This window comes from Microcaecilia unicolor, chromosome 2 (genome assembly GCF_901765095.1).
Source record: "Microcaecilia unicolor chromosome 2, aMicUni1.1, whole genome shotgun sequence".
Lineage (NCBI taxonomy): Eukaryota > Metazoa > Chordata > Amphibia > Gymnophiona > Siphonopidae > Microcaecilia > Microcaecilia unicolor.
In genome coordinates this window covers 577720887-577735088 of record NC_044032.1, presented here as the reverse complement: position 1 = coordinate 577735088, position 14202 = coordinate 577720887, and the positions used below count along the sequence as shown (strand labels likewise).

Sequence of the window (14202 nt, the reverse complement as noted above, 5' to 3'; positions counted from 1 at the left end):
TCACACACTCAGTGCAGCTCTGGCCTCACTGGGCGTACTATGCCAGGACTTTCTCACATGAAAGGGCAAATGGTTTGTGAGAATCTCATGAGTGGCACTCTTAGTTGAGTTGTAAGGTCCCAAGTAAAAACCAGTGCAGTTACTGAAAAGCAATCCAGCACCAGCAACTGTGAGGTTCACGAGAATAGTATAAGCCATGCTGAGTCATTCCAAGGTGTATTGAGTCCAGCAGATCCCAAAAGTAGATCAGTTTCTCACAGCCCAACTTTCCCAGGTTTACCCAGCTAATAATTTTTTTATAGACACTGCCTCCAGGAACTTGTCCAAACTTCTTTTGAACCCCACTATTTTAGTCACTTTGTCATGTCCTCGATCAAATTTCCATGATTATGTGATGTGTGAAAAATTAGATTTTATAATTTGTTTTCAATCTGCTGGCTGTCACTTTCATGGACTCCCCTCTTCTTTTTAGTGTTGTTTCAAAAGTTAAACAACCGTTCCCTATTTAAGCATTTCAGCCAACTTATGATTTTATCAATATCTATCATATTCCTCTAAGCCATCCCTTTTACCAGGCTAAATAACCCAACCGTGTTTAGATTTCTTCATAAGTTATTATTTTTGTTGCTCTTCTCTGAACTTTTCCCAGCATTGTTATATCTTTTCTGAGATGGGGTGACTAGATCTGCACATAATTCTCAGTCTTGTTATTCATCCCTTTTTTTTTTTTTTTTTGAATAATCCTTAAAATTCTATTTGCATTTTTTGGCAGTCACAAGCACACGCAGGTTAAAATTTCAACATATCCACAATGACTTTTTCTTGGGTGGTGACCCTTAACGTGGAATCCAGTGTTTTATTCTTGTAGTTAAGATTAGTTTTCCCTCGCATCACTTTGCAATTCTGTACATTAAATTTCAACTGCTGTTTAGAGGCCCATTCTTCTAGTCACAAAAGAACTTTGTGCAATTCCTTTCAAGCCAACTATGAATAAGTTTTTGTCATCTACAAAACTAATCTACCTCATAGCTCCTTTTTAGAATATATTAACTAGGACAGGTCCCAGTCCAGACCCTTGGGACACTCTACTGTTGACCTTTTTCTGTTTGTAAAACCAAACTTTTAGTCCTGTTCTATTTCCTAGCTATTAGTCTGTTTACAACCCACAAGAGGACATTTTCTCCTATCCCATGACTTTTTAATTTCATGAGGGACTTTCTCAAATGCCCTCTGAAAATCCAAGTGCACTATGGCCTTCATTTTATAAGCGCTGTTGACATTTGAGTGCTGTTGACATTTGATGCGTGCATAAACAGGCATTTAAATATTTATCTTGCACAAATGTCCAAGTCCCCATTTTACAAAGCCAGAGTATGCACGTAACCCAAGTGCATGTAAATAGCAAGAGGGTGTGGTCTGGACCTTCTGCAGCCTGTCTAAAATAGGGCTGCACATCAAAACAGTTCATCTATATCCACGTTAGTTTAGATCAGTGTCTTCCAAGACCAGTCCTGGAGTGCCCCTTGCCAGTCAGTTTTTCAGGTTATCCACAATGAATATGCATGAAAGAGATTTTTATATAATTAAGGCAGTGTATGCAAATCAAGTTCATACATTCATTGTGGATATCCTGAAAACCTGACTGGCAAGGGGTACGCCAGGACTGGACTTGGAAAACACTGGTTTATATTATTAAAAAATATCTAATAAGCAAAGGAAGCACCCCCCCCCCCCCCCCTCTCCTTTTTATATCTCACAGGTGGTCAAACTTCTACCACATGTTTTGAACTATGAGGGAATGAGGTACTATGTAGCCAATTTGTTTTCCCTAATCAAATTTGGACTGGACCCAGTGCCAGGTTATTACTAGCTGCTGTGGACCCAGCCATGATCTGCCTCTGTTACGTTAGGATCATGTATCTTATTGTCTTTATTTTTTTAGGCCTATATTTTTGATTCTATAAATACCTTTAATCTCAAGTGCATCTTTCTGTTTCCAGCAGCTGTAAGATCTTGTTAGCACAGACTGATAGACAAGTTGAATAGTTATATGTTGATATGTATTTTTAACACATTTACTTTTATTTAAACTGAAGCATTTATAGCTATCAGCGTAGCACATTTACGAAACGTGGAAGGGAGCAGTCTTTCATTTGTAACAGAGATGTCAGCATGTCAGCATTATACTTATGTCTTGTGGATGCTGTTTAAATGAAAAAATGTGGCAGAGATGGTATTCATTTAACATTTTACAGGGAAGCTGGAAGAAAAAAAAATGCTTTTGTTTCTAATGGACATTATGCAGCTATGCAATGCAAATAATCGTATTTCAATTTAAACATGCTAGTTATTAAATGTGTTGAATCATGGTCGGTATACTTATTTGAAAGTATACAACAAATTCCGTTATTGATTTAATATTGATGCAACTAGCAAATATCTTAGAAACGATGAAAAAAAAAACATAATTACATAGAGACTAATAGAAGTAATCCTCACGGTAGAGCCGCAGCTGTACCATAAGATTATCACCGCAAAACTACTGCAGCGTGCTATAATTAATGAGCTTGCAAATTACTGCGGCATTAAAATTCACAGCTCATTGCAAAATCTCACCCTTCCTGTCAGTGCCTGAGTGATGATTGGCTCAGGCACTAACAAGAAGGATAACATTTCAGAAACACATGTTGCAGTAGTTTTGCAGTAATAATTTTGGAGTAGAGCTGCGAGGCTTTCTGCATTGGCTCAAGAAAGCAGACCTGCAGAGTCTGTTAACTATACAGTAACATAAAGGTGTTTGAAAAAAGTCTTCCGTAATGATTTCTACCTAATAATGATTTAAATTAATAAACATCAGAAAATTCTTTGATTTTGTTCTCAAGCATCTTGCCGTTTACCTTCATCAAGTCCTAAATTAAAATAGATTTTTTTTCTCCCTACATAAGAAATCTGCTCTGTGGATTGTGGTTCTCATGGTGTTTGCATGGGTGGAGCATGTCGATGTGAAGAAGGCTGGGCTGGCCCATCCTGTAACCAGAGAACATGTCATCCTCGCTGTGCAGAACATGGCACATGTAAAGATGGGAAGTGTGAATGCAACCAAGGCTGGAATGGCGAGCACTGCACTATTGGTAGGGTACATTCAGTTTTCATATTAATCTTCATTATGTAGTTTAAAACCTGGAGCAAGCTATGTCCTTTGCTTGTATGAAAAAAATAGGATATTTACAGCCTTTTCCTCTTCAAACAGAACATGGTTGCTGTCAGATAGTTCCAGTCAACTTGCTCAGTGCAATTTATATGTTTGGAAAGAGAATAATTACTGTGCTGGTGATTCCTTAGAAATCTCTGTGAATGGGAGGTGCAGGCGCTTTCTCAAAACTAAAATTATATATTTTAGCACCTGGGGCAAGCAAGCTTATTTGTACCCCACCCCAACTCCTTCACCCATTGTTATCCTGTCCTTCCTCCCTGTAGCCCCTTCACTCTGATCCCCAGCCTATTTTCACTCTTTCATCTTCCCCAATCTTTCCCCCAAGCCTGGATGGTAGAACAGCTGCATTCTTCTTTCTTACTTTTCTGCTGCCTTCCCACTATTGCATTTCAGTCATTTTTTTCTGACCCCCAGAAAGCTTTGCACTCTGGCCAGCTGCCCAGCTTGCCCACCCCTATTTACAGGTGCGCTTTTGTTCTCATTTACTTGGTTCTTTATTTTTGGCCCCCTGATAAATCTTGATTGGCTTTTTAAAACTGAGACTTTGGAAATCTGAAATGCATTTTGGAAAGAAAAATATAAAATAAACTATAGCATCTTTGATGTGTAATTTGTTCTGCAGTAAAACATACAAGTGGTAATTAATCTAGTTCATAAAAAAATAAGATTATGTATTTTAGAAATATTTTATTACCTTTTATGATCAGGGCCACTGCTCCTCCCCCCCCCACCCCCTGCCCGAGGTTGCAGCTGCCGCCGCTCCCCCCCCCCTCCAGTCGCCCCCTGGCTGGGCCCCTTGCATTGAAATCACAGCGCCTCTTCCCTCCCTGTGTTCTGCCCTCGCACTTTCACACGGAGGTGAGAGACGCTGTGATTTCAATGCAGGGGGCCCAGCCCGGTGCCAGACGATCGACGACGGAGGGCGGGTGGAACTGTGGCTCTGGTCCCCCCTTGGAGGCCTGGGCCCGGGGAATTTTGTCCCCCCTGCCCCCCCCCCCCCCCCCCCCCCGGAGGCCCTGCTATGATCCAGGTTATGCATGTGCTTGGAAAAACAATAAAGCTGGTTATTACTTACTTACATAAACTGTCACAGTTATGCCAGATCTAGTGTTTGCAAATTGAAGGCCTCTTTTACAAAGTGGAGGTACCTGCGCTGCCGCTTTGCCGTGCACCAATCCGGCACTACCTCCTGCAGGAGCCCTGCAGTAGTGCATGCCCCAAAACGCGCCATTTCCAGCATATGATTTTATAAAATGTTTACGCTGGGGGCTTACTTGGTGGTTATTGGGCAGCACCAAATGCTGTTTGGTTACCACCAGGGTAGCACAGGAGCCCTTATCACTTCCTAAATAGCGATAAAGGCTTCCCCGGGAAATGGCCGTATGGCAAGTGTTTCACGTACACTTGGTCATTTCCATCCTCTGCCTTGAATTTCCTTTTTTTTTCAAGTGGTGTTGAAAAGGGGGGGCCTCAGTGTGCTGCAAAACCCACACGCCAATGCCACTGCAGAGCCCCTTTTATCGCTGCTTAGAAAAAGGGGCCCTGAATGTTTTGTTTTAAACACAGCTTCTTCCACCTCTAAGTTGTTGTACTAAGCAAGCTAATCGATTTACAACCATCTCTCATAAATTAGCCATTATTTTATACATCACTGACTGGAGTAGTTTCTAATTGTAGGATAGTAATATTACTGCTGGAGAATACCTGCTGTTTCTAGCAAGTTAGATTTGTTTCTAAGTGTGTAATTTCTATCCCATCTCACTTTCAATTAAGCTGATTGTATTGTACAAAATGGCACATTTTAAAGGGCAGAAAAGAATTCACTGATTTCAAGAATGTTATTCCTGTGTATTAGTCTGTCCCTAGTAATGCCTTAAACACCGAGTTGTTTATCGAGCTGCATTGATTTTCATGTATGTTCAGGCAATTTGAATGGAAACTCAGCCTGTGGGAAATCTAAATTCTTTAAGCTACAAAAGATAACCTATTTTTTTTTTATTCTAATTCTTTTCTACATTGGGAAGCAAGATCATTAATGATCACAATACATGCTTTGTTTGTTCAGACAAAACTTTGACATGCAGTACCTTTAGTAAACACTGGGATTGCTTTGGGACATAAGATGTCAAAGATTTGCAAATTGAAAATGAAACACACACAACTGAGGAATTAACATAAAAACAATGTGGGGTGAAAAAAAATTAATAAATAAAACCTATTACCAGAGTAGACAGGCTTTCATTAGAGATGCCAAGTCCTGTTATTAATGGTAGAATTTGAAGAATGACTAGTATTAATTGAAAATAAGCAGATGAGGGGCCCTTTTACTAAGCTGCAGAAAAAAGTGGCCTGCGGCAGTTTAGGCGCATGTATTAGACGCACGCCGGGCCAGTTTTTACTGCATTTGTAAAAAAAAGGGTTTTTTAAAAAATGTGACGGGAAAAGCGCATGTGGTAAAACTGAAACCAGCGTGTGTCTAAAACTGGCCTGAACCCTTAACACCAATAATTGATCTACTGGTAGGGGCTCATGCACTACATGCGCAGTGACCAGTCGGCACGTGCCATCTGCCGATTACTGTCGGAAACTGTGCACATAGGAGGAAATAAATAATTCATCTAGGCATTATGGGTGTGCGCCCAATTTGAAATTACCGCTGGGGGACACGCAGGCCTGGTGGTAGTCTCATTTGGGCGCGGGCTGCACATGCGTAGAGCGTACCACGGTTTAGTAAAAGGGCCCCTAAGTGAGGTCTCCATAAACCATCTACATATTCAGAAAGAACTTGCAGTATGATGATGATGATAATTATTGTTCTTTATGTTCTGCTACCGCATGTAACTGTATAATGAGATACGGATAGCTGAGCATTGTACCAAGAAACAATACGCTTTATAACAAGGAGGTAATTTTTTTAACAGGGCACCTATTTAAAGTACCCTTTAAGGCACTTATAAAGATATGTAGGCCCCTTGAGCTGGTTGAAATGCCTGTGCCAATATTTTTAAACTATGCACATATAATATTTCATAACTTGAATGCTTCTTTCACACTCCACCCAAACTCAATCACTGCGCAGGCCCACAAGCAAAGTATGCACCATCATTTCAAAGCAGATATTTTGTACCAGTTGATATTTTATAAGATGTATTTTATGTACATATAAAACCATATCTATGCATAAATGGCTAAAATACTACCAAAGTGGGCTTGTGCTTTAATGCTTAAAGTGTGTGCCCCCTTATAAAATTACCCTCCAATAGTTTTAATTGGAACAGTCAAAGATTTTAAGCAACTTATATTTCTTAGTTTAATGACATGTTGTCTATACCCTTATCTTCAACTACCAACTCTCTTCACATTACTCACATCCATCTTTTCAAATGCCATTGAATTATCCTCAAAATGAGTTTAACCTAAACTATCTTTATTCATGTAAAAGAAACTTAGATTAACACTTAATGGTGATGTAACAGACTTCAGTGTGGATAAAGTGATTCGGAGGATGGAAGCAATGGCTATATGGTTACAAGTAAAAGTAAATCGATTTTTTACTCGTTCCAAAAGTACAAAGACTAGGGGACGCTCGAGGAAGTTACATGAAAATACTTTTAAAACAAATAGGAGAAAATATTTTTTCACTCAACAAATAGTTAAGATCTGGAACTCTTTGCTGGAGGATGTGGTAACAGTGGTTAGCGTATCTGGGTTTAAAAAAGGTTTTGACAAATTCCTGGAAAAAAAGTCCATAGTCTGCTATTGAGACAGACATGGAAAGCAACTGCTTGCTCTGGGATTTGTAGTATGGAGTGTTGCCAAGATTTGGGTTTCTGCCAGGTACGTGTGACCTGGCTTGGCCACTGTTTGGAAAACAGGATACTGGGCTAAATGGACCAGTGATCTGACCCAGTATGGCTACTTTTATGTTCTTATGTATGTTCTTATGGTGACAACATAGCACCTTTTTTTAAAATATAGTAACTAATTGAAAATGCCCCATAATATCCACAATATATTGTTAGGCCTCGGACATTTTCCATACAGGGCAGGTTTTGCAAGGAAGATACTCGAATAGAAAAGTCCTTCCATTTCTCCAACTCAATCTCTACTGACCAACTACTCAGTGCTATGTTATCCTGTCCCCACCACAGGAATTTTCTTGTTTCTTTACTCTCTTCTGAAGTGAAGGTGAATATAGAATTCCAAAGGGCTTGATTTAAAATATGAAGTTAACAATATAGGTCTTGAACTGGACAAATGAAGGTGTTTGAGATCAATCAAAAGAAATGCATGGCAATATTTCAAATCCTCAGTCATACTGATGCATAGTTGATCTATTCTCTCCTTTATTGTTCTGCTGCGGAACACCTTTGTTCATTCTATAGAAAAGATCAAAAGACTAGATTTTTCCTACAAGGGTCTCTGCTTATCCTGAATGCACCGCTCTATAGAATGTGTTCACTAAGGCAACGGGCTCTCAATAATTACAATAAGTAGAACTGAGTGGTGCAATGGAAGGCTCTCCTTCTGGAGTGGAAGAGTAGCCTAATATTTATTTATTTATTTATTAGGATTTATTTACCGCCCTTTTGAAGGAATTCACTCAAGGAAGGGTGTACAGTAAGAATAGATCAGACACGAGCAGGAGGCAATGAGAGCAGTAAAAATATTTGAACAACAATACAAAGTATGGCATGGTATACTACTTGCAATGACAACACAATATGTACTAGAACATTATAATTGGTAGTGAAAGGTACGGCAAAGTTGTAACATATAGATGAGTAATAAAGTAGGAAGAATTAGAAAGTAAGGTGATTGATTTGAAGAAAGTTGCACGCGAGGTCAAAGCTAGGGTAGGAGTGGATAAACATGTCCCGCTGCAGTATGTGCAGCCCAAGTCAATCCTTGTGTGTGTGAGTGAGACTAACAAGTTAGTTACTTCTTCCGTTAAAGGCTTGGTTGAAGATTCAAGCTTTCACCTGCTTCCTGAAGTAGAGGTAGTCTTGTGTTAAGCGGAGCCTTTCAGGCAATGCATTCCAGAGTGTGGGGGCTACTCTGGTTAGTGAGAACCAGGGGAAATGGATTCAATTCCTTCTGCAGTTCCTTGTGACTCTAGGCAAGTCACTTAACCCTCCATTAACCCAGATACAAAAGAAGTATCTGCATATAATATGTAAACTGTTTTGATTGGAACCACAGAAAGGTGGTATATCAAATCCCATTCCTCCTTTGCCCCTCTCTGGAAACTGTTACCCTGTGGAGCAGATTTGGCCAGAATTATTTGATAAGAAATTAGCAGCATATCACTTGTAGAAGTGGATGGAAAAATCTCTTCATGGGATCCCTTGTTCTCTCCATTTCATGTACCTGAAAATAAAGCACATTTGTATTTTATATTTTCTTCCATATCCAAATTCATGGTGAGTTGCAAGCAGGTGCACAAGCTATTTCCCTGTCCAAGTGGACTTAGAATCTTAGGGCTTCCCAAACTGTAGGTTGTGACCACCAACTGGGCTTTATGACCTGGGTGGGCTGTCCATTGAAACATCAGCCCATGCCTTCTGGGAGTCATGAGCCTTCTGTGGCTACTATAATGGGGTCATGGCCAAGAAATTTAGATAAGTGCCAATCTTAGTAGTGCCTGAGGCAATGGTGGGTGAAGTGACTTGGGTAAGGACACAATCATCAATAGGAGAAGCAGGATTTTTAACCTTGGCTTCCCTGAGTCTCAGCCTGCAGCTTTTCAATTCTAAAATCCAAATTATTCACTGAGCTTAGTGCCATAGTGAATTAAAAAAAACAACAACAAAAACCTCTGGTAAATGTGCTGGTTGTGGAGTGAACAAGAGCTATGCTCTAGTGCTTTTGAACCCTTTATTAAAATCAAGCTATCAAAAATAGCTTTTTATATTTTTGGGTCATTTTCAAATGACTGTAATATCCTGTTGCATTTTCAATATGCATATTGTCAGGTTAATAGGAAATCTGCACACGATGTGACTATTACATCTCTGTGGTTTCATTGACATGCAGCTTGAATAAATTGTTCAATAACAGGCATGGGAAACCTATAAATATGAATACTTTGCCAGCTGCTTTTCCATTAAACTCTGTTAGCTGTATGAAATTAGTAAATAATTATGTTGGTGGGAAATCTACTACATCCGAGAGTTGTATAATGTCTTCTTTTTACAACACAGTTTAATTTTTTTTATACACCAAATTAGTTTTTAGAGCAATCTAAATTGCAAATTGGGCAATTTGCATTAAAACTATGCAGCCTTGTTCTGATTTGTCAACACCTCTTTTTAAAAAAGTCTTTAACATTAAGCATGGGTGGGTAAGACCATCTGTTTATGGAGCTGCCTGCAGCTCCGTCACTTAACACATGAGACAGACTACAGCTGTTTAATTGTTATGGTGCTGAACAATTATCATTCAGCCCAAAATTAATATTTATATATGTATGCATAGAAAGCATGTGGTTAAACATAAGTGATCTAATTGTGAAGTAATTCCTTTAAGCATTCATTAATTAATACCCTGTGGAGTGCTGAAGTATAGAAAAATAGACGTATTCATACTTGTTTTTAGCAAATATGTAGTACCTGCCTGCCTATGTGAAAACTACCTACGATATGTGAGAAGGCAACAATGAATTCCCCGGCTATTACTGCTGCAACATTTGTTTTCAATCCAAAAATGAACCCCATGCTGGGGGGAGGAAGGGGAGAAGCTGTTTGGGTTTTACTTTTTTTTTATACTCAAGGTATATTTTATGAACCTCAAGTATAATGTTTTTTCCAAGAATCTCCTATGTTTAAAACCACTTAAACATGATATGAAAAAGGTTTTTTTTTTGTTTAAGTAAAAGTCAGCTGTACATATTCAATCTTTAGTCATTCATGAGACTAGGCATACACTCTTATTTTTTCATATTCATAAACTGAGAGCTAATATTATGTACAGAATATAAGGCATTCTTACACAAATCTAATCTATAGAAATAGTTAACAAAAAGAAAAAGCAGGATGCCCTAGCATATGGAATATGATTACCACCAAGATGAGCAAAATTGGTACAGTTTGTCTTCATTCTACAAGTGCTATTCGAAGAACCTGCTTAAAACTGACACTTGTACTTCAGAGCTCATACAATAGTTTTTTTGTATAGTGGGGCAACTTAATTAGCAAGAGTTCATCAAACTACAAGCAGAATCATCATGTTTTTTCATATTGACACTAATGTCATTAATTGTAATAAGCACTGTAATGTTAGGGTGCTTGGAAGTAATTTGATACCCTTGACAAGATGACTACTCTGCAAGGATATGAGGTACTGCAAGGGACTTGATTCGACTACTACTGAGTTTGTAATGCAAGGTTCCACGTTAGGAGTCACCGACCAAGAAGGGGATCTCGGCGTCGTTGTTGATGATGTTGAAACCCTCTGCTCAGTGTGCTGTGGCAGCTAAGAAAGCAAATAGAATGTTAGGTATTATTAGGAAAGGAATGAAAAACAAACGTGAGAACATTATAATGCCTTAGTATCGGTCCATGTTGCGACCTCACCTCAAATATTGTGCTCAATTCTGGTCACCGCATCTCAAAAAAAGATATAGTGGAATTAGAAAAGGTACAGAGAAATGATAGAGGATGGGACAACTTCCCTATGAGGAAAGGCTGAAGCATCTAGGGCTCTTCAGTTTGGAGAAAAGACGGCTGAGGGGAGAGATGATAGAGGTTTTATAAAATAATGAGTGGAGTGGAACAGGTAGACATGAATCGTTTGTTTACTCTTTCCAAAAATACAAGGACTAGGGGGCATGCAATGAAGCTACAAAGTAGTAAATTTAATACAAATGGGAGAAAATGCTTTCTCACTCAATGTGTAATTAAACTGTGGAATTTGTTGCCAGAGAATTTGGTAAAGGCGGTTAGCTTAGCAGGGCTTAAGAAGGGTCTGGACGACTTCCTAAAGGAAAAGTCCATAGGTCATTATTAAATTGACTTGGGGAAATCCTCTGCTTGTTTCTGGGATAAGCAGCCTAAAATGTATTGAGCTTTTCTGGGATCTTGCCAGGATGCTGGGTTTGATGGACCTTTGATCTGTCCCAGTGTGGCAATACTTATGTACTTATCAACTTCCATCTCCATCCAGATGGATAGCTTTATCCAAGGTAAGGAACCAGTTCAGTGTGCAAGATGTGTGCAGGTTGACTACCTCAGAAAGATGTGGTTGAACTGAGAGCTAAAATGTTTAAACTAGGAAGCATCCATGACAGTGAGAACTGCATGCTTCTTGAGGCATCTAAGATCTCTAGCAGAGGGCAAAACAAAACTGTACAGAAAGATAACAGCTGGCTACAAATCACCAGAGCCGGTGATCAACACACTGATTCCATCTTGCCTTGAACAGGTATGCAACCCTGAAAATGGGTGGCAAAAACATCCCAGAAGTTGAGCTCAGAAATCCAAAACTTGTGGTTGGTGACACCCATCTGAGGGGTACAGAGGTATCCATCTGCCTGCTAGCAAGATCTGAGATGATGTGAGTTTTTTGAGACTGATCAAGCCTACTGATTATTATCTGATGTTCCTCATTCATGTTGGCACAAATAATGCTGCTAGGTATCCACTTGAATGTATCAAATATGACAGTGGCTCTGGAAGGGAAAGTGAAGCAGCATAGGTGGTGATGTCCTCCTTGTCAGTGGTAAAGATTGACAGAAAAGCTCATATTCTATTGATGAATGCATGTCTACCTAGATGGTATCATTGAGAGCATTTCCGCTTTCTGGCCTATGGAAAGATTTTCCAAGAGCAGCTGGGGGAGGTGGTCTCTACATTTCAGAGAAGAGGGGAAGTATCTTCTGTAACAGACTGGCTAACCCACTGAGGAGGGCTTTAAGCTATGATACTTGAGAATGGGCGTAAAACAATGGGCGTAGGTATGTAAAACAAAACATTAAACACTTGTATAGAAAAGAGGAAAAAAGGCATTATCTGGGGAACTGTGCACGCTAATACACATAAGGATGATTCTAAAAAGAATGTGCTAACATTATAAACATTCTATAAAGAATGTGCAGATACATGCATAAATGATTTAGAATACTGGCATTATTACATGTATGTGTGCACATAAGCACGAAAATCCCCAAAATCCAGCTATGTGGTACTCTGTAAATTAGCACAACCTCCTTATGTGTAGTCCCTCCTGATCCCATTAGCCGCAGCTCTTCTTATGCCAGCCCTGAGTTCAGAATGGTGGCTACAATCTCATGATGATACCCTTAAAAGCCAGGCTGTCATGTAAGGACATTTTGCAATGAAAAAGAAGCCGCTATGCTTTAAAACGTGAGTAGCTGAAGAGGTAAGGATAAAGAGGTTAGCCTTTATAAACTACAAAGGATTGCAGAAAGAAGAAGACAAACAACAATATCTGGAAAGCTAAGAGAAGCTGATCAAGTAGTCAGGAGAGCAAATATACAAATGAAATTAAAAATAGACAATACTGTAAAATGGAGGGGGCAAGACCTTTTTTTTTTTTTTTTTTTTTTAGGTATGAGAAGAGAGAGTGCAGAATAGGTATTTTGTCCTTATATGGCAACCTGACCCCTAGGGGCAGTACAGCAAGTTTTAGTGTCGTGCATGCTCAGTTTCACTGAAACCGAACATGCATGCAACGAGAGGGAGAGCAGGGCAGGCAATGTAAGGAGAGCAGCGCTGGAGAAATGCTTCAACTGGCGGGGGTTGGGGACTCCCGCCAGCCAAACCAGGGGCCCTTGATCCATTTTTTGGGGGGCCCAGGTTCCCGTGGCCTCCTGTAGCTACGCCACTGGTTCATGGGTGCATTTTGAACTCTGTACTGACATGAAAATGAGTGACTTAGCATTGCTTGTGCTCCCACTAGGCCTCGGGGACCATCAGACCCTGGTAAGAGGCAGGGTAAAGGGGTAGTTGTTATTCAGATGGAGTTATCTTTAATAGGGGAGAATTCTTTCAGTGAAGGTGTCATGGTGGAGGAGATGCTGTTAGGGGATATTGAAGGATGAATATGATGCTGGGGGGAGAGAAGTGCAGCCCTTGGTCTTTGCACCTGCCCCTTCCAGGAGTCACTTATCTGTACCTTGGATGAGATGTAAATGTCGACATCTAGGTTTTTTTGTTGTTGTTTTTTACCACCAACATATATTGCCCTTGTAAAATGGGAAATACATGTCATTATCACATGTGGATCACCACACTTAAATACCGGCTATCTAAAATTGCTGTTTGCACACCTAGGCAATCTACAGATTAAAAGCTGCTATTTACATGTGGGGATTTTTCTAAAATGAGGGCCATAGTATGAAAATTAAAATTAGGGATGTAGAGGTTGTAATGGAAGAGGCTGACTTGGATTTAGTGATGGTCATGGAGGTGTGGTGCACAGGAGACAGTGACTGGAATATGGTTCTATGGGTTGCAGTATATTCAAGAAAGGCAGAATAGGTAAAAATGAAGCATGGGTGGCACTATATGTAAAAATAGTCTAAAAGTAACAGAATTACAGGAATTATGAGCACTGTGGTTTAATCTAGGAAGAGGGAATGGAACATCTGTTCTTATTGGTGTGACACATGGTCCTCCCTCTCAGGCAAAAGCAATAAATAGAGATTGTATTGAAAACATTCACAATATTACCATGAAAAGGGAAGTGCTTTTTGATAGGTGAATCAATGGTATCCTGTAAAAGTAGGGGGATCCTGGATTCTTTACATGGCCAAAGTTGCAGCAACTTCTAATGGAATTCAGGCAGGAGGCGGCTGTCCTGGTCCTAATGAATGAGAAGAGTAGTTCTGATGTTATAGTGGGTGATCGTCTGGCATTCGGTGGTTCAATATTAGGGCAAGCTTGGAAAGAGTTCATTCAAATATGAATGTCCCTAGACTTCAGAAAAAACAGCTTTCCCAAACTGTGGAAATACCTGAAGGAATCATC

At 39.7% G+C, this 14202-nt stretch overlaps 1 protein-coding gene across 3 annotated transcripts in view; it reads left to right on the top strand.

Annotated features, from left to right (window-relative positions):
* The window catches only part of TENM3 (teneurin transmembrane protein 3), a 582976-nt gene that overhangs the window by 373282 nt on the left and 195492 nt on the right, over positions 1-14202 (top strand). For all 3 annotated transcript variants that reach the window (XM_030191520.1, XM_030191518.1, XM_030191519.1), the window contains exon 11: positions 2946-3131. In XM_030191520.1, the coding sequence (XP_030047380.1) occupies positions 2946-3131 (186 nt within the window). The remainder of the gene's footprint in view (positions 1-2945; positions 3132-14202) is intronic.